We start from the raw sequence: 19,806 nt of genomic DNA, 5'->3' as shown, positions 1-19,806 counted from the left end.
ATACTTTTTCCTTTGAACTAACCACAGCTAGCTGCATCCTCATAACTTTTTCTCCATTAAAAAGAATCTGAGCACTTACAGATTCCTTTAACTGAATCCATAAAAGGGCTTCAGGATAAATTTGCTTACATTTTTCAGGACTTGGGGAATGACAATGTGGTACAAAGTTGCACCACCTCCTTCCTTCCAATCTCTCTCCAACCCACTGTAGCTAAAACAACTCCTTGAAGCAGTCTTCAAAGCAAGATTCAGAGCTCACTAGCAAGCTGCTGTCTAAAAGCATGTGAAAAATTAACTCTTGGTTTACAGCCTAGCGTTCATTCCCAAAACCCGAAAAATCTCGATAGATTGCCAGTGTATGTTCAGCTAGGAATGTCCAAAGGCTTCCTTATGAACCTGCTGCTTTTGCAGCCCTCTCACGCAGTTGCAACTGAGACTTCTGGCATGTCCACCAACGTTGTGTCAAACTGATACCAAATATTGATTCCACAGGATTATCCTTCCCACCAAGGCTCATTTCACAGCTCCACCTCCTGTTTGGAAATAGGACCCTCCTTTGACAGCCAGCTTTATGATAACACCACATCAGAGGATGCAAGGCTTAGACGTCTGACAGCGCTCTTCAGCTGAGAACAGTGGAATACAAGTGAAGAATGGATTTTCTGCATAGATGTCACATCCAGAAACCATATTTGTATAGCTAATTAAGCAGCTTTAACATCCAGTTTTAAAATACAGGTAGCTAACACCAAGGAATTAATCTCTAAGAAATATCAAAGTTGAGCTGTGGAGGCAGAAATCTAACAGCAGAGGCTGACAGATCCATCATTTACCATATTAGGTAGAGTGTGCAACAATAATAGCCTGTATCTTCGCAATATTACTTAGTTACGCATGCAGTTCATTGTCCTCAAAGCTCAACTTCAACAACAGGGACCGCATTTGCCTATGGTTATACTTATGTTGAAAGTATTATGGTAATGTAGAGCAGACCCACTAAAATACTAGCTCCCCAGTTCTAAAAATGTAGTGGAAATAAGTAATCTCATTTGTGGTTGAGGTAGAGGCTAATTCTCCCCTCACTTACCTTTTGGTAAAAATGTTTTCTAGCTAAACATAATCAAGTCATGTTGTGAACATAGCTTAAAAACCAGCAGTAATTAGTTTTCATTACCTACTGTTGAAGTTGCCAGCTGCCTTGCGTAAAGCAAGAGTCAAATGACTTTTTCACCCTACAGCAAGACCCACAGCAAAATGCTGAAATTTATTACATGAAACATATATTAGTGATATAAAGCCCAAGTGCAATATGGATTATTTAATTTATACTCTTTAAATATTTTCAAATTTCTTAAGTGCAGCCTGCAATAGTAAAGTCGTAATTACCACTGTGCATCCTTCCCTTTACTTGGTAAGTTTCCATACCGCCTGTGTGACACAGGCTTTTTCCAAGCTGACACAGCTTCCCATTGTTGCAACACCGAGAGGCAATTAGAGAGGCAGCCACTCACGATTTTACTATTTGCAAGCCGTCCCGCACAAGAAAAAGATCCAACTCTGCTGTGATATAATTTTGTCTGCCAAAGTTCACTAGCACCCTTCATGAAATGAAACAGCAATCCCATTTCTAATAACTGAAGATATCTCATCCAGTGAGGCATTTGGTCTCCAACGATACAAAAGGACCTAGTATCTCTTTGCAGCAAGCACCGTCATAGCACATCAACCCACTTTAAACACTGCCTTCATCAAGAAGGCACACTCAGCTCTGGATGGTGTCTTTCAGAAGAGCAGCAACAGCAGCAGCAATAGAAAGGAATAAGCAACTACAGACTTTCACCTGAAGAGAACCTGAAAGGATATCTAGGTATGGATACATAAATGATGGCTTTGCTGAAACACACACAGGAGACCCGACACATCACTTTTCGGCATTTCAATTCCATTGATACCAACACAGACCTAAAAGAGACGGGCGGGGGGAAACCAGAGCCGCAGTAGCACTGATATTCACTGGGTAAGGGTCTACGCTAACAGAGCTACCACCTCCCTGGGCCGTACAGCCACGGACAACCCCACTTCAGTGAGTCCTCTGGCACAGGTATGCCCAGTGTTAGCCAGCTGAAGGTGTAGGGAGGCCTGCAAAACAAACGGTCGACAAAAACACCTCGACTGGGTTTGTCATGTCTCAGCTTTGCACGGAGAAGAGCGGTCAGGGCGGACACGGGTGGGGATGGAGGGAAGGCCACCAGGACACGGGCACCGCTGCCCAGGCCTCGCTCCATCTTCAGGAGCACCCAAACGGCCCGGGAGACGGTCTCTGAGCGGGACCAGCCGAAGCACCTGCGCCCAAGCAGAGGTTCTCGCGAATGAGGCCCAAGAGGGCTGCGAAGCAGCTTCAACTTGCGTTTCTACACAGAATTCCGCTCGCTCGGGGGTCTCCGTTCACTCCCGAGCACCGCAGGAGGCCCTGCTTCGCCCAGCACCGCCGGGGACGCCCCACGGTCCGGCCCAGCCCGGCCCGGCCCGCGGGGGCCGCCGCACCCGCCCGCCCCCTCAGCGCGCTCGGCCTCCCGCCTCAGGGCGCGGCGACAACGGCCTGGCGGGTGGGGCAGCGCGCGACCCCCCCCGCCCCACGCGCGCCTCGCTTCGCCCCGCCGCTCACCGGCCTGTGCCCAGCGCTGCCGCTCGCCGCCGCCGAGTACCGCCACGCTGCTGCCTCCCGCCCGCCCCCGCCCCGGCTAGCGCTGCACCCGCAGTCCCCGCCGGGTGCTGCCTCCCCGGCTGCTCCGGCGGCCGCCGCCAGCCCCAGCAGCAGGAAAAGGCAGCGGGGCAGCCAGGCGCGGGCTGCTGCGGGCGCAGCCATGTTGCTGGAGGCACCACGTGCCGCCCGCGGTCAGGTGACGAGCCGCGCCTTAAAGGGGCGTTGCCGCGGCTCGGAGGGGACGGGTGGCGGGGGTGGGTCCTCTGTGCCTGGCCCGTCCCCGCACCGCCGTTCCCGCGCCCCGGGGAGGCTGTTCGCGCACCTCAGAGGGAGCTGGGGCGCTGCCGCCTGGCTCGGCCCCCACCGGGACCCCGCCAGCAGCGGGTCCCGCGGAGAGCGGCGTGTGGCTCTACCCGAGGGCCCGCCGGGCCGGGCCGGTCTCGCACCACGCGAAGCGCACAGATACTTGTAGAGTTTGTGTTTTGTCTCCACAGGTACGTGAGGCTTTGCGAGAAGAGTGAGGGAGCGGGGGGAGCACCGGTCACTGGAGCGAGGGAGACACCTCCCGTCAGGCGCACCCGGGGAGGGTGGCCGTGCTGCCCGGAGCCTTTGCAGCCATTCCTTAGTTGGGTCTGAAGTTTGCCTTTCCATTGTCTAAAAATAACTAGGTGCTGAAGCAAACATGGCCTAACTAAAGCACGCAGACCTGTGCTTTTGCAGAGACGCTGTATCCAGTGCTCTGGTACCTGACGGATAGTATTTAATGTATATTCAAGATGTATGTCCAGTACTTGTTACAATTAACATTCTTGAGAAAAATATGTACATGAAATGAATGCAGATAGGTCTGTGTTCCTGAAAATAATTTCTTAACTATCCATCAATATAACCTCTTGGCACAACAGTCATTTACTGCTCATTTCACCTCCATAGGAAAAAAATAGGGAAATACAGATGCTGCCTTTAAGTATTCCCACTTTTAGATGTCAAAAACTGCAACTAGGGGTCATTGTAGTTGACCGATTATGTTACTTACTAATATTCATACTAAGGGGAAGTTCAAATTGTGTAGGTATCGCTCAGCAGAAGTGAGGACTGGCCCTTTTGTAAACTCTCTTGGAAATCTTTGCTAGTAACTTGCACCAAGGATAGTGTTCTCGAGGCCTTGGTCTCTAGCTGAGGCCATCAGTATTCATGTGTGTTTTAAGCTCTTTCTTTCTTTCTCTTTTGCAGCAGATTGCTGCAATGAAACTGCAGCTGAAGGACAGCCAACAGCATGTAGATAGCATTAAAGTCAGGGACTCATACAAGGTGCAGGTCTAAGCCCCAAAAAGTAAGTGCTTACACCTTTGACTGTGTTCAATAGCAGTATGTAATATAAGAGTGTATACATGCCTTCCTCCTAAGAGAACCCTCATCTCCTCTGTTAATGATGCAACTCAGCATCATTTCAGAATAAGGACTTAGGAAAAAATAAATAAATGGTATATTCCTTGGGCACTTCTGTTTGTGTATCTATCCTGGGATTTCGATTTTTCACACTTAAAAATGGATTTTACTAAGTATGACACAACCAGACTTTATGGCAAAACATCACCATGGAGGGGGGGAAAACATCACTGGAGGGGGAAAAGGAGAAACCTGCTTTTCTTTCCACGTGAACATCAAATCCTGTTACTGCAGTTTTGGGGTTTTTTTACAGGAGTTTTGAGTTCAGGTGACGGAGAAGCAGTTTGTCACAAACGAGGTGAATGGCAACATACTAGTGTAAAGCCAAGCAGGGCAGGAATGGAAACGTACTTTATAGAGGCACAATGGCCTCCTACTTTGCTCTTGGGAGAGGTAGCAATTTGCCATTAGTAGCAAGAAGCAAATTACTACCCCACTCTGTGCCTGCTTGGCTGGCTGGAAGTTTCTGATCAAAGCAAAGGCTCTTCCTACTCTCTGTCCCCTTGCTAAGGAGCTGCGGAAGTAGCAGGTGCAGATGGCTGCTTTCTTGTGTGACATAAATCCAAAGTCCTGCTATCTCATTCACAGGCAGAAAGGGTGCGCTGCTTTTGTATTCCCGTGTACACATTGCACAGCCAAGGTACATAGCCTAAGGCAGATGGTGATCAGCTGTCTCAATGCAGAACTGTCAATGCCTTCTACATCAGGGAACTGGTAATGCCCTTGTTTTCCTTTGTTTTTCCTCTGGTTCACTGCAGTTGTTAAAGATTTTGGTGCTCTGTCATTGTCCTGGCTTCAGCTGGGATAGAGTTGATTTTCTTCCTAGTAGCTGGTATAGTGCTGTGTTTTGGATTTAGGATGAGAATAATGTTGATAACACACTGATGGTTTAGTTGTTGCTGAGCAGTGCTTACACTAAGTCAAGGACTTTTCAGCTTCTCATACTGCCCTGCCAGTGAGGAGGCTGGGGGTGCACAAGAAGCTCGGTGGGGACACAGCGGGGACAGCTGACCCCAACTGACCAAAGGGGTATTCCATACCATATGACATCATGCTGAACAAAAAATGGAGTTAGCGGGAGGGGTGTGGCTGCTTCTCGGGAACTGGTTGGACATCGGTCAGCGGGTGGCAATTGCATTGTGCATCACTTGTTTTGTATATTCTTTTATCATTGTTATTATTTTCCCTTCCTTTTCTGTCCTATTAAATTGTCTAACTCATAAGTTTTACCTTTTTTTCCAATCCTCTGCCCCCTGGGGGGAGTGAGCGAACGGCTGGGTGGTGTTTAGCTGCCTGCCGGGTTAAACCACGACAGTCATGTAAACCTTTACTTTGTGTGGGAGCTTCTGTTCAGGACTGTCAGCAGAATGGATTTTCTTCTGGATCCTCCGCTATGCTGAAAGAACTCTTTACTCATTCTGTGGGATATTAATTCAAAATATTTAATATAATTTTTCCCTGTACAGATTAGGACTGTGCACCAAAAAGGAGCATGGCCATAGTGAAGGAGGGGTGGGTTTTTTGTTGGTTTGTATTAGTACTGGAAAGGAAGAGTACTCAACTGTATTTGCTGTATGAAATTTTACTGTGTGTAAAATGACAGTGCTGGCAGTCTTCACAAGCATGCATTTCAATTATCCATCATTAGTCCCTTTTGCCCTGTGACGTACTTAGAAAAGCAACAGAGTGCAGGCAAACGAGTACAAATTTAATTATAAAATCAACCCTTGCTGCTTCGGGGTCAGAAAATGTAAACATTCCTTTTATGTTGAAACAGTGATCTTAGCCCTGTGCATTCATGAATCTCTATGAAAATGCAAAATGAACATAACTTATTTTCTCCTTCCAAATTTCCAATGCAATTTACTGAAATGACAGCAAAATCTAGGTATCCCAATTCTACAGTCTTCTAGAACTGAAAACAGTGTGTCAGGATAACTTCCCTTAATTAAAGCCATGGGATTCTGGCTGCGTCATGATGGAATTCAAGAAAATAAGCTAATTTCCAATGAGCTGGGACAGTTCTCTAGTGTATCTTGCCCAGTCATTCTCATTGCTTGTTTTCCTAGAATTCTTTTCTGCATCATTTGTGTACTTCCATCGGGAAGGTTTATGTTCCTTGTTCTCCTGGGAGACTAGATGAAATAATTACAATTACAATTTGCTTCTGAGCAACATCCAACTTCCAGTTTGTAATCCTGAGGACTTCTGAGAACTTCTGCTGGTGTCATTTATTGATCATGTTTGTGTTCCTAGGTCATTTGTTCACAGGCAGCTAATCTCTTCCACACAGGATTTAATTATTCTCTTTCCTCGCACTGTGTGCACCATGCTTCAGGATTAAGACACTGATTTCACTGTTATTAAAATATTACAGAAATGAGAGACTTTTCAGCACTTAGCTGATAAGCTGAGATGTTGCTTAGCATTTGTCCCTATTGTTAGTAGTGCTTTTCATCTCCTAATGCTGCAGTGCTGGCATGGACAGCTCTGACAACAGGAAGCTTTTGTGATCATCTACCTCGTCATGAAGACCAGCCACGAGTAAGATTAGGCAGTTTGATCCTTAGAATCCTGGTGGCTGCCTGGAATATCTTCTGTTCTAATTTTTCTTCCAGGACTGCTGATTGTGCAGCTGAACCAACAGCAGAGACAAAAAAATGTGCAAACCCACCCAGCAGGCTGGAGTGCTTTCCGCCCAAAATAGTCCAAAGAAGTCAGTTAATTGCAAATTCAGCAGCATAAAACAAGATAATATTGTTCTTATTCTTGGCAAATAGAAGACTTCAAACTTTATCTTGACATCTTTCATCAATGTTGAATTCACATAATTGCTACAAATAAGGTAGTGATGCACCAGAATAAGGTTCAAAAAGGAGAAAAAGAACAGAGTTCTCCAATAGCAAAAAAAAAAAAAAAAATCTCTTGCAAGGTGTTTTCCTGTGACTGAAATCACATATGTGATTGGGCTGAACATTTATATTCTAGCACTCTAAAGACTGAAGTGATACCTACCAAGTAGTATTTTTTTTTCACTATTTCCTCTCTGGATTCTTGAACAGTTCTCATTCCTTAGACCCTCTTTGTGTAGGTGCGTGTGATCTAAGCCCAACCCCTTGTTTGCTACTGAGCGAATAGGACTCTATTCCCCATGTCAGGGTTACCTGCTGTAGTTCACATTATCAATGAAACGGTTGCTTTAAGAGAATAACTCTATGGTACTTCTGTGAAATTTTTCATTCCCAGACTGCCCTACTGTTTCATCTCTTCTTAAAGCTGTAAGATTATAGGAACCTTATGAACTCACATGCCTGCAGCAGCATCCCAAAACAAGTTCCTGAAGAGAAATGGAAACATTTTCCACTGTTGGAAATTTTCACGATTATCTTGTCTTCAAATCTAGCAAGTTCTTTGCAGTACTTGATCAGTATTTTTGGCTGAAGGGCCTTCAGTAGCATAAACTTCACAGCCTTTGAAGAACTGACCAAGACCCAGAAGCACATGTAGTCCATGAGAAAAAATGTAGCCTTTGATATTCTACCTTCCGGAGAGGCTGCAAGATCAGAGGACTGGCAGGCTGCAGAAGGAGCAGGAGACAAATGACATGACTGCTGTAGGAGAAGCATGAAGAGATGTATGCAACTCTTCGGACAACGAACTGGGGATTTGCAGACTGGGATAGAGCAGAATGTCCCCAGGTCTCCTCTGAAGTTCATAGAGCTTCATACTGTCAGGCTGGGGGACCCGTGTGTCCTCTGTCTGTGGGAAATCGCCCAAAACTACATTACATGCAATTTCTAACTGCTGCTGCTGTTATTTAGCAGTCAGTAATGAAGATAGTTCAAGGCATGCTGCTAGCATAACCACTGAAGGTGTTCAGTGGGCAAAGCTCCCTGCCACTGGCTCTAGTGACAGTCCTTATGTCACTGCCTAAGTGCACCAGATGTTTTAGCCATTCACTGTCCTCAGCCTACTAAACTCATCCAGAGATTAGATTTGATTACATGAGAATTCATTAGGATTACCTAATGATATTAGGCACCATTACTCTGCCAAATTTCTGATGAGTAATGGCTTGTATTATTGCAGCCATTTATGAAAATGATAGAACTCTATTCGCTGACCTTCGCTTAAGTTCCTAAGTCGTGGATTTCCACTTCTGCATAGTCTTGCTTGATAGCCAGAATTACAACTCCTCTGATGTTATTTTTTAAGGAAGAACCATTATAGAGCGAGGTTGAATCGGACCACTGGCTGATCTGGACTTGTTCCCTTTCTCCAGCAGCGGTCCGCTGCTGTAAAGAGGGAAACAAGCAACGAGCATGGCAGCAGCAGTTACACACCATTTCCTACCTGTTGTCTAAGGCAGCAGGTGGGTGCGGGTGGAGGTGAGAGGAGGGACGTGTTTTCTTCATCTTATGCCAATTAAAGTGATACAGCAGTTCGGCAGCGCAAACATTGCATCCACTTCAGAGAGGCACTTTGTGCCAAACGTAGCAACTTGTACCCTACAGAGGGCATAAAAATGACAGTATTATCTTGGACAATATACCTTGACTAATATTTTAAGGGCAAATAATTGCGTAATGAAATAAATAAAAGGAAATATTACTTATTTTTTATCACTGCTGGTCATTCCGGCTTAAGTTGCGTTGTCAGTAGACAGGCTTTAACGTTAGCAGCATGCCTATGCCAGATAGTCTTACTGAGGAGGAAACCAAGTAAAACTCGCTGCTTTCAAAGTTTTAAACTGTTCTTCTGCAAAATAGCTGGTTTACCCCACAGTACCGCACCTCCGTACAGCTGACGGTTCCCAGCGAGAGGCTCTTACCTTCCAGTAACTGAATTACCCCAGAAGAGAAAGCAGCGTGCAGATAACCCAGCGAAATCTTAATCCCGCACATGTAAACGCGTTTAAGCGTGACGTCTCCGCTATTTTGCGCTTCCCAAACCGTGCTCGCACCTGCATTTACTGAGTATTTATTTTGCCTGGCTTGATTTTCTTGCAGTTTGCGTGGCCGGTAGAGCGGTGCCAGTGCATCGTTGGGGAGCGCTGTCCCACCCGCCGCCCGCTCGCTGCCAGGCCTCTGTGTGAACCCCCCCGGACGAAACACGGTTTCGAGCCCCCCCGACTTCGCACGACCGCACGTTTTTAACACACAGACCTATGAGAGTCTCGGCCACCGGCGGCAGCCGGCAGAGCCCCGGCCCGGGGAGCCCGCGGCACCGGTACCTCTCCGGGGGTCGCCCCGTCCCGCCCTGCCCTGCCCTGCCCTGCCCGCCGGCTCGGGGCGCGGCACGCCGGGAGTTGTAGTCCCGCGGGGGCGCTCCCCGGCGGCGGCGCGGCACGGCCAGGACTCCGCTACCCAGAGAGCCCCGCGGCGGTATATAAGGCGCGGCGGCGAGCTCCGAGCGCAGTAACCATGTGGATGTGCAGCTGAGGCGGCGGCGGGCGGGGGGAAGCTAGGCGCAGCCTCCATCCTAACGGGACCGGGCAGCGCCGCGCCGCCAGCATGGGGCTGCTGAGCCGCCGCTAGCCCGCCCCGCCGCTACCGGAGCCAGGTAGTGCCGGGGGGCGGGCAGGGGCTGCGGCAGCGGCTGGGGAGGGAGGCGGCGAGCCCGCCGCGCTCCGGCCGCCGGGACAGCCCCGTTCTCCAGGCCGCCGCTGGGCTGCGGGCGCGGGGCCGCTCCGGGCGGGGCGGGGGGGCTGGGGGATGCAGCCCGCTGCCGAGCCGGTGCTGCGGCTGGGCCGGCGGAGCGGTGCGCGGCGGGGATGCCTGGCCCCAGGAGTCCCCGCAGGACGGGGCAGAGACCTCTCCGCCCTCCCGCCTTCCTTCATGGGTTCCGGTGTGCCGGGCGGAGGGGTGAGCGCCGCCGGGCCGGGCCGGGGCCGGGGTCGCCGCCGCTCCTCTCCGCGGAACGACCGGGGCCTCCGCGGTGGAGCAGCGTGTCCGCTCCAACTTTCCCCGTGTTTTTCCTCTCGTACTTGAGGCACAGTTGCAGGGGATGTTTCGCGTTGTGTAAACACTGGAGAGCGCTGATGGGGACTTGGCTGTGGGCGATCTTATTCTTAAATGGTCAAAAGCTGGGCAACTGTGGGTGGATATTTCTGAGGGTCTTGGTAACTGGTCTGACAGGCCAAATATTTAGCTGTTTCCTGGACTACAATAACTGGACTTCGGCGGGGGGGAAGGGGCACATGTGCATTCCCCATGTACGTGGGACGTGCCATAATTCTGAGCGGGTTTACGTCTTCATGCTAAAAGCTCAATTACTGCTAGGTACGCTGGTTGCTTTGGGGCTGAAGGCTGTCTTGTGGCTCCTCTGCCTGTGCAGAGAGGCTATGTGTGCCTGTTACTTCACGGACCCTTGTGTTATCCTGGATGCAGGGGGGTTTGCTGTAGGGCTGCATGCAGCAGTGCAATCAATGGCTTGGGGTCGGTCTATATAAAACCCTCTAGTATAAAACCTCTTTGCCCCATGTGGGTTCAGTCTGGCTCACAGTGGTTTGTATAAAAAAACTCCAACAGGTGAAAGGTTTGAATTACTGCATCAAATGTATCGCCTTACGCACTGTGCAACAGTTCGCATATGCCCGCTCAACTGCAGATGGATTGGACTGTGGTGTTGCTACTCGCAAATCAGGAAGGGAAAACGTGGCTAATACAATCCAGATCCTTGCCTTATGAAGATTTAGTGACTCGAAGTCATGCGTGGAGTAGTGTGCGTGTGTGGTAGCTGTTCCTTTTATTTATTAATGAGGGCCAGTAACTGTGCATGTGTTTTATTTCTTAAATATGCACTTTGTTATTTGCCTTTGAGTTTCTTTTCCTGTGCTCGGAAATTTGCCTGGTATCCCAGCACTTCCAAACCTGTTGAGCCAAAAGACTCGCTGACTCAGAGCCCAGTCCAAAGGCCCACATCTGAATTGCTTTCCTCGCAGGGTTCAGCTGCATGAGTGTGGGACGCAATGTGAAGCCAGTTTCCATTTCTTTCCCTTGGTGGTTTCTCTGTGGCTAAGTTAATGGGCTACCAGGCACTGGATTTTTGTTTGTTTTCTGAACCTCTACTTTAAGCCAATTTCCTCGCATAGCAAATATTCCAGGTTCTAAATGCTCAGTGGTTTTGCTGGGGTAAGGTCAGTGCCTGAAACAATAACAGTATTGCATGGCGTCGTGACTATAGCAAAGCGTTGGTTGTCCAACACTGGTTGTTCAGTGAGTGGAGAAAACCGGTGGCATCGATCAGGCCAAAAATTCTGGTGTAACAGGAGACTTGACGAAACAAATGTGAAAGTTGACTGCTACGGAAACCAGTGACTTGAAATGGTGCAAACTTGCAGCCGTCAGTGTGTGTAAGCCGAAAAAGGTGTCATTGTGGAAATGAAAAACACAGTTCCAGTGTTTTTCAAAACACGCTGTTATAGGAGTGCTGTCAAGTAAGCTATTTGCTGAGCTGGTTATTTCTAATGTGTTCTTTAAGCCATCTTTTGTTTGTCAATAATGATTTTTTTTCTTGTTAAAATACCTTATTCCACCCTGAGATTAAAGTGTTTGCTTAGACGAGTTTTTTCCCCATCTGCTTGTTTTGCAGGGTTGGTTAAGCCTTAAAATAGGGAGTGATCTTGTTTCCTCTTACAGGGGTTCATAAATTAGGAAGTAAACAAGCAGAAGAGTAACTTTGGTTTGCCTTTGCAATCATGGGGTGGAGCTTAACTGTGGGAAATAGTATATTTTTGTAAGATTTGCTAGTCCTGAACACCATCGTTGGAGGGTGGAAAAGGCCGTAGTGAAGAACACTGAAGGGGCGAGCACTTGGTTGGTGCGTTTCTTTGGTGACACTGGTGTTGGAGCTGCAGGTCTGGGTAAGAACAGGTGGATGGAGGAGGTGTACTGGGACTGATAAACAGGGTGGTGCAAACAACAGCAATGGTCTCTGGTTATAAACGAGGGGTGTAATGCAATCTTATTCATGGCACTGTCAATCCTCTTACATCACCTCAAAAAATCAGCGTTGGTGTGGGGTAGACTAGAAAGTGGAAAAATCAAGTTCAAGTGAAGAAATAATCTCAAGTCCTGGCAGCTCACAAGTGCCATTGCAACTCAGAGTGAGACTTGCAAATCATGACGTCCTGCTGCTGTGTGGCGTGAGGTCTTGATCTAATTTTATAGTAACTCTTCTTGTAAAGGCAGCGCTGAATGAGCATTACCATGTGGCAGTGTGAGAAGATGGCCAGTCACCTGCAAGGGTGACACATTTTGGATGAAATGTGCAAGCCAGGTTCCAGCTCCTCCAGTACTCTGTGAGTGTGCGCCAGGGGAAAGGTAATAGTCCCGGTGGCTGATCAAATACCTACTGGTGTGGTCCAGAAGCCCATTCTGGAAGCAGGAGCTCCTTCCAGCTGCTACCTGTAAGATGAGCTGGTCTCTCCTGATAAATTGCTGAAATGGACAGTATTGAGGTGAAACATCTTTTTCAGTGCTATAAAGCAGGCTTAAAACAGGACCCAGGTATCTGGAGCCTTTGTCTTGTACCTGCCTTTCGATGAAGCAGTCAGAAGAGCAGGAGTAGCCCATTCTGGTTGTTTTGTTGACTGTGCTGTTCCCCTGTGGTGCTGCGCGTGGTAATTCTTCAGTGTACTCCTTAGGAGTATCTGATGTGTCAAGTTGCAGAGCGTACTGGGAGTCTTTGAGACATTATTACCCCATAAATATAAGATAGTTGCAGGATTATGTCTTAAAGACGGGAGGAATCTTAAGATCCTGTGGGAGGTGGGATGAGGGTAGTGGCTCTGTAGTAGCTGGTAGACGAGCTGCTCGCTCGCCCGTGGGTGAGTGTGAGGGAAGGCAGCTTCACCAAAGCAGCTTATGGAGACCAGAGGAGTTTAGAGGTAGAAAATGGTGTGCTGCTAGAAAGTTATGTAAATATAATGTTTCTGTCACAATGTGACCGTAGTATTAATCCGGTTTTGTAAAAATCTGCCTTACGGTACGTTCCAAACTAGTTTCTTCAGCTGCTGAGATAGCACCTTCACTAGTTTCTGTTGCTTCAGTAGCCTGGAGCCTTTTTTCCGCTTCTTTTGTGTGATAGTACAGAAGATGAGTTAAAAGCCATTGAGCAGTTTCATATAGTGGCCTATGCTGGGTACGGACAGGTACTGCTTCGCTGGGTGCTGTAAAGGAGAAGACTTGGAAGAGCCAGCGGGCAGCATCTATGGGCTGCTAAGCCAGATCCTATCTGTGTCCATAGCTATTCAAAATGATTCTTGCGCTCTTCCGCTGTGCATCTCCCAGAGGCTGCTGCGGGAGGCAGGATGCCAAACAGCACGAACTTTGATCTGGCTCAATATTCCTTTCTGATTTCTCTTCTAACGGACGCTACAAAAGCACTACAGCAAACATTGCTGGTTCTCTGTCTTGGCACAGATGGATGGTGGCTGGGTATGGAGGCAGAACTCTCTTTCCAGGGTGCTGCAACTGCTCATTAGATTGGCAGAGGCAGCCGCAGGAAGCGTGTGTTATTCTTGCTTGTTCTGTACCTGTTGAGAAAGTACATTTCCAAGTCTTCAGAGCAGTTGTTTTTTTTATGGGGCCAAATCCCTTTGGGGAAAAAAATTAAGATAAAATCAAAACTACAGGAACTGTAATTCAAACGAGGAAAGCTGCAAAATTTAGCTGTGGATTATGAACTCAGAAAAGTTTCATTTTCATAGTTGAGGTTTTGGTTAAGCCTATCAAAACTCAGATCAGAACTTAATTTTCCTTCCTAACAGTGTTATGTTGAGAATAAAATATCACTTCAGATCTGAGCAAGTTAACCCTCTGGAGAGAAAAATGCATTAGAAACGTGCATGGAAGTGTGCATTATTTTGCTGATACGGCTTGCGGCAATGTAACTGCATCCTTGCATGCCAGAATGCCAACATGAGGAGTGTTGCAGAAAGCTGAGCGTTCATCCCTCACTGATCATTTGGCTGCATAGTTTATGAAAGGATGATAAAACTGAATGCCAGATGAAGCAAATTTCTGGGTTAGGATGTTAGATAATGTTTCGGCTTTTGGAGTAATCTGATACTAAGCTATAAGGAAAGAGGCTCAGATGCTGGATCCAGATGTAATGATGTACACAAACAGTTCATTCTCTCCTCATCCCTGCCATGTGCAAGATGTCTGCAGTCAGAAGACTGTAATCTCTGTGCGTATAGATGTAAGAAATTTCTGATCACAGTAGGCCAAAAAATGGCTGCTGCTGTAGCTTTTTTTTTTCTTAAATTTCTGGGAATTGTTTAGTAGCAGTTTAGTATGAAACTTCTGCAAACGTTTCTTTTGTGCCTTGGCCCATCCTATCCACTTCTTCAGAAATTCAGAAATCTGCCAAGAAGTTCTGAAGAAAAACGTTTTGATTGCGGTCCATATATGTCCTGTCTGCATCCCACTTCTTCTCACTCTGAGAAGAGATGCACGGACACAAAAGCAGATACCTGAGTTGGCTGATGATGCTTGATCTAAAGAGTTAATTGAAAAATTATCTTATGATTAAAATAACTCCACAACCTTGGCCACTCCTCTGTCTGTAAGGGTTAAGTAGATTCAGTTGCTAATGCTTTTTATGAGATAAGGTGGTACAGTATTTTGAACCTTTGCTTCGGAAGAATGACTCATGCTTGCATTCTAGAAAATTACTGTTGGGGGGTCAATGCGTACAAGTCAAGTTGGGAACTGGAGCCTTCATCTGTAAAGGAGCCCAGCCCATCGGGTTTTTTTAGATCAGCAGGGCTCAAAGTAGGTCCCCTGGCCACCAGTGGTTCTCCACACGTGCTAATCATGTGCTGGTAGTGGCTCCTCCTCTTCGGCTGCTTGTCACAGGTACTTAGGTTTTAGTCTGCAGACCTGAATGCCTGCTGAGGTGTCTAGGAGGGAAGAGCAGCGAGCTTACCCTTGTAGGGGTTGCTGCCTCTGGAAGACGAGAGAAGACTTACCAGCCTTCAATAGGAGAGATTTGCTAGTGGAAGAAAAGCGTTAACTTTATCGCCGGCGGGGACCCAAGGCTACCAGGAGACATCCAGCAAAGCCCAGTCGTGGAGAACGACGCCAGTGCCGCCATGGAGGCCAGAGAACCTCCACCAAGGTGCAGTACTGGTGAAGGGAGAAATGGGAAGTGTAGGACATGGGAAGGGTGAGAGTATTGGGCAAGTAGGGTCATCTCAAGGGAGATGAGCAGATGCAGGCGGATGAAGGCTAGTGAGGTGGACAGACAAGGAAAATACGTGATAAATTTAGGGAGTATTGCATTTGCTAAAGAGTGTGTATCTTGTGAGGAAGGAAGCGTGGAGGCTTGATGTGAAGAACAGGGCTGTAGGAGACAATCCATTCTGTGGTGAAGCCTCAGTAGATATATGGCCATGCAAAATGAAATTGGGACTGTTCCGTACCCTCTTCTTCCCTGGCCATTTTTCTTCCTTGGCCAAACTCCAGTTGGTGTTATAAACCAAGCTTGCTCTCTTTCCCCATGACATTGGTTGCCCTGGTTCTTTTGGCATATTCCAACTCTTTCCTTCTAATAGAAATATGCTGGAAAACACAGTGTGCTTGTAGGGACCTCATCCAGAGGCTGACGTCTAAGCTGCTTTCTCCCATCAGGGTTAGAGCCAGTAAGTACAACCTTCAGTAAGTATCAAATTCAGTAAGTGCTTCTTACTTTTAATGGGATTAAAAAGATGCTGTCAGGTCATACTTGGTTTGAAACAAAAAATGATTTTTTTTCCCCTGACAGTGTATCTCTAATAGATTTTCTTTTTTCAGCTTTCTGCAGATGCCTGTCAATAGGATCCATCAGTCGCATTTCTTGCATCAGTCTGATGGCTGCTGTATAAGATATCGCTGTCAAAGTGTAACTTCTGCCTAGCACGTTGTTATGAGCGTGTTACTTTCGACCTGAATTTTTTGTAACTAGCTTGTCTGGTTGCACTGTGCAAATAAAAAAAAATGCAGGTGCTCTTTCTGAGGAGAAGAGGACATCGTGCATGTTTGCTTTCCTGTATAGAGGATTTATTGAGGTTTAAGTTAAGAAAATTAGTTACTTTATCTCCTTCTCCCTTTTTCTTAAACTGACTTTTGTTGCACCTGTGAAATAGTAACTTCTGAATAACTTTGTCATTGATATGGTAAAAAAAAAATTTAAAAATGTATTTATCTGTGGAGTGGCAAATAGTATGAATAGAACATAATTAACTTGGCCATTGTCTTGCTCTATGAATTCACACGCCTCTTCCAACTTCCTTCAAGAAAAGGGGGAAATGTATGCTTGATTAGATGTGCAATGAGACTGAGTTTCCTCCTGGGAGAAGAGTGGCGGTGTGGACCGGTGGATGGGGATTCAGGAGACCTGGATTCAAATCTGGGCTCCGAGTCTGACCCACTGTGTGTCCTTGAGAAAGTCATAGCGCTGTGCTGCTTCCTCCTTCCCCTCTTCTACCTCTCCATCTTGCCTGTTCAGACTGCAACTATAGAAAAATCTCCTGCGTTATAAGCGTTAAGAGGAAAAATACTTTATCTGAGAAAGTGCATTTCTCCTTTTTAATCTAACGGTTCATCGAATGACAATTTGTCAGCAGATAGCAGGCTCCTGGACATGAAAGGTCGCAGTTAAATGGAAAACAAGATCATGTGGTAGATAAACGAACCATGCTGATTTTTTTTAATGTGTAATCTCTAAAATGTAACTACATGTGCATAAAATTAGCAGTGCTGAACCCTCTTAAAACCTAACACGATTCCTGAGCTGCCTCCCACTGCAAGTGTGCAAGGGCGAGGATCCCCGCATTCGGGATGGCGTGGCTACAGGTCCCCTGTGCTGTTGTCTTTTTCCACGTGCTACGAACAGCGTTGGTGGCTGAGAAACTGCAGGATTTCACTCTGCTGTTGACTTGGTGCTCAGCTGAGGAGCGAACGAACTTCCCTGAGATGGCCCGCTCGGTGCGTGGCACTTATCCCAGCTGCCTGTGCTCTGCTACCCAAAATCTGTTGTATTTGTCTTTCTCTGGTGTATGCAAAGAGCTCCTTTTAGATTTGCTAAGTCAGAAGCTTTGCAAATGACTTCGTCCTGCAGCCCCAGAAGAGTCATTATTCACTAGATGATCTTTTAAATAGAGCACTTCCTCCTTGCTTTGGCAGTTTTAATGGGATTCTTGTGAATCTTTCTCACAGCCCTCAGGGAGGAAACCTTCCTTTTTTATTGAAATAAGAATGGGAAACATCAGGTTTTGGTTTCAGTTTTTAAAAAGTTAGCTGCACCTGTAAAAATAGATACAGAATGCTGGGTGGGTGTTATCCAAAAATCCATGGAAATCATTACAGAAACATTAGTTAGGAGAAACGTTGAATCAAGCCTGTAGGGCTAAATTTTCGGCAAAGTAATCCTGTTGTAAAGTTTGGATTGACCAAATTATTTAAGCACTGGACTTTCACTTAAATCTAGAGAGTCAGGGTTTGGGTGCTTTTAAAAAAAAGTTAGCTCATTTGGCCTAATTTACAAATATTAAGGACCCAGTTCCATCTCATTTGAACACACTGACTTACCTGGTCTTGTGGGTTCTCACTTGATCAAGTCTTGATGTAATGTAAGCGATATCTGTTAATTTATGGATGATTCTTCAAATGCATGGCAATAGCTTATGCCATTAAGCCGTCTTTTATGTTTGGTTTTTTGTTGTGTCTCTACTCTTAAACTCTGATGTTCTTTCTGTTAAAAACTGAACCAAAATTAAACTTTCACTGTGGAGTTTCCTGTCTGCAGGAATGAAGTTGAAGCAGTTAAGTACAGTTTGAGATTCTATTCTTTTCTATTCTTACCTAAACAACTTAAATAGTGAAAAAGACTTTATCAAAGTGCTGCTCCAATTTCTATAATGGTACATATAAAATTGCCCATCTCTATTTAATTGAGCACTAAACCACAGTGAAAATATGATAATAGAGGACTGAGTACATCATGGGACTGCAAGGCACAGCAAGGAGCTTTTTTACTCAAAACAAACATCATTAGAACCATCTTAAAAAGATTAAGTCATTTGTATCCCAGTTGCTGGAAATCAAACCGTCAGCAATAAGACATATTTGGTCTTGCTTGTTTTACAAATAGGATTTGCAGTCATAAGTTGAAGTATTAAAATCCCACACAAAGCAGACGTGAAACATGGTATGGGCAAAATAGCTTCAGATTCTTTGAAAAGCCTTTCAGCATTAAATTGCTTGAGATGAGTAGCATACTGCAGAAATCTTGTTACAAACAGTCCCCATAAGGAGGGACTTCAAAAGGGGGCCTTGACTCCGCTATTCAAGGAAAGCAAACTTTCAGCATTGCTCTGAAGCCTGTTTTTTTCTAACTTAGCATCAAGATCTAGATGAGTGATGGGAGAAATTAGCGTGAAATGTTTACAAAGCAGTTGCATTTCCTATTCTCAGATCTTCAAAAAGCAGCTGTCTCATTAAGGTATTTGATATTTAACAGTCAGTTTGATTTCTAAGTGTTTGCACTCTTAATTCTGCTTTAACTACCATTATGAAATGTGTTTTCATGAGAAAATGGATTCAAGTGTCTGAGTTGAATTTCAGTGACTATATCAAACTTATACTGGCTTATTCAAGGCCATCAGGCTAAGCATATGATCTGCTTGTGCCCTAAAATATGACTTAAGTCCTCTCAATCTTCCTGAAAACCAGTGGAAACAGTTATGAGGGAGAGTCTGCAGAATTTCACCTTTGGTTTGGAGAGGAACAGTAGTGCTTATGGTAAAAGGCTTCGTACAAACCCTGTCAAAGTGCTTAGTTTGCATTTCAGGATTGGTTCTTTTCATTGGCTTTTGCTGTATGAAATGTAGCTTGTTTTGAGGATATGCACAAAAAATCTGTAAGTAAGATAAAACATGAACCCTGTAATTACGGCACTTTCTGTTCAGTCAGAAGACCAAACTTGCGGTCTTGTGATACAGATTTGTGTTCACCAAAGCAGTACAGAGTAGCAGGGGAAAGGCAAGTCCTAAAAATCTTGAGGTGAATAGAAAGTTTTTCTGGGTTTAATTCACTGCCTGGATTTAGCTAATGCGTTTTCAGATCCAGTCCTGTAGAGCAAAGCTATAGACTGGCAAAATGACTTGTAAAGCAGTACCTGCAATTCACATGAAATTCAGCAGGTTTCTGTATTTTTTTTTTTTGGGGTAGCTTCTTAAACAGAGACTTAATTTTATTTTCCTGTGCAGATAAACTGTATGTAAAACATAGTTAAAGATGCACTAACTTTTGTATGGATAATACACGAGGAAGTCATCACCAACATAATTAAAAGAATTCAAGCTGTCAAGGCTTAAAAAATACTGTAGAATATGTTCATCTTTCAGGTATTTTTTGACATCTATGGGTAGATATAGTCTACTTCTCAATGTACAGTCCACTTTTAGTTCAGATTTCATTTCTTGTCTTAAAAATTAAGTGTGTCTATCAAAATCAGAGTCTTCAGCTTAGTGGGAAAAGAACATTATTTTAAAATCTTATGTTGCTGCTGTCAACATTGTTGCCACCTGAGTTAAGCCTTGTAATACTTGTTTGGAGAAACTGGACTTACTTTTGCTAGATTTGTATGCTAATATTGCCACACTG

At 45.7% G+C, this 19,806-nt stretch overlaps 2 protein-coding genes across 5 annotated transcripts in view; one reads left to right on the top strand and one right to left on the bottom strand.

Moving 5' to 3' along the window:
- SUMF1 (sulfatase modifying factor 1) overlaps window positions 1-9,414 on the bottom strand; it is a 44,018-nt gene extending 34,604 nt beyond the window's left edge. For 3 of the 4 annotated variants that reach the window (XM_075158589.1, XM_075158591.1, XM_075158592.1), the window contains exon 1: window positions 2,666-2,882. In XM_075158589.1, coding sequence (XP_075014690.1) covers window positions 2,666-2,866 — 201 coding nt within the window. In that variant the 5' untranslated portion in view covers window positions 2,867-2,882. Of the gene's footprint in view, window positions 1-2,665; window positions 2,883-8,506; window positions 8,662-9,318 lie in introns of those variants that run through there. The other variant, XM_075158593.1, reaches the window with a different exon arrangement.
- Window positions 2,995-19,806, top strand: part of ITPR1 (inositol 1,4,5-trisphosphate receptor type 1) — a 188,377-nt gene continuing 171,565 nt past the window's right edge. Inside the window, exon 1 of the mRNA XM_075158588.1 lies at window positions 2,995-3,198. The gene's annotated coding sequence lies outside the window, so the exon portion shown is untranslated. The remainder of the gene's footprint in view (window positions 3,199-19,806) is intronic.

Source organism: Calonectris borealis, chromosome 10 (genome assembly GCF_964195595.1).
Source record: "Calonectris borealis chromosome 10, bCalBor7.hap1.2, whole genome shotgun sequence".
NCBI lineage: Eukaryota > Metazoa > Chordata > Aves > Procellariiformes > Procellariidae > Calonectris > Calonectris borealis.
The sequence above is the reverse complement of the archived record's forward strand: the minus strand, read 5'-3'. Positions and strand labels throughout refer to the sequence as shown.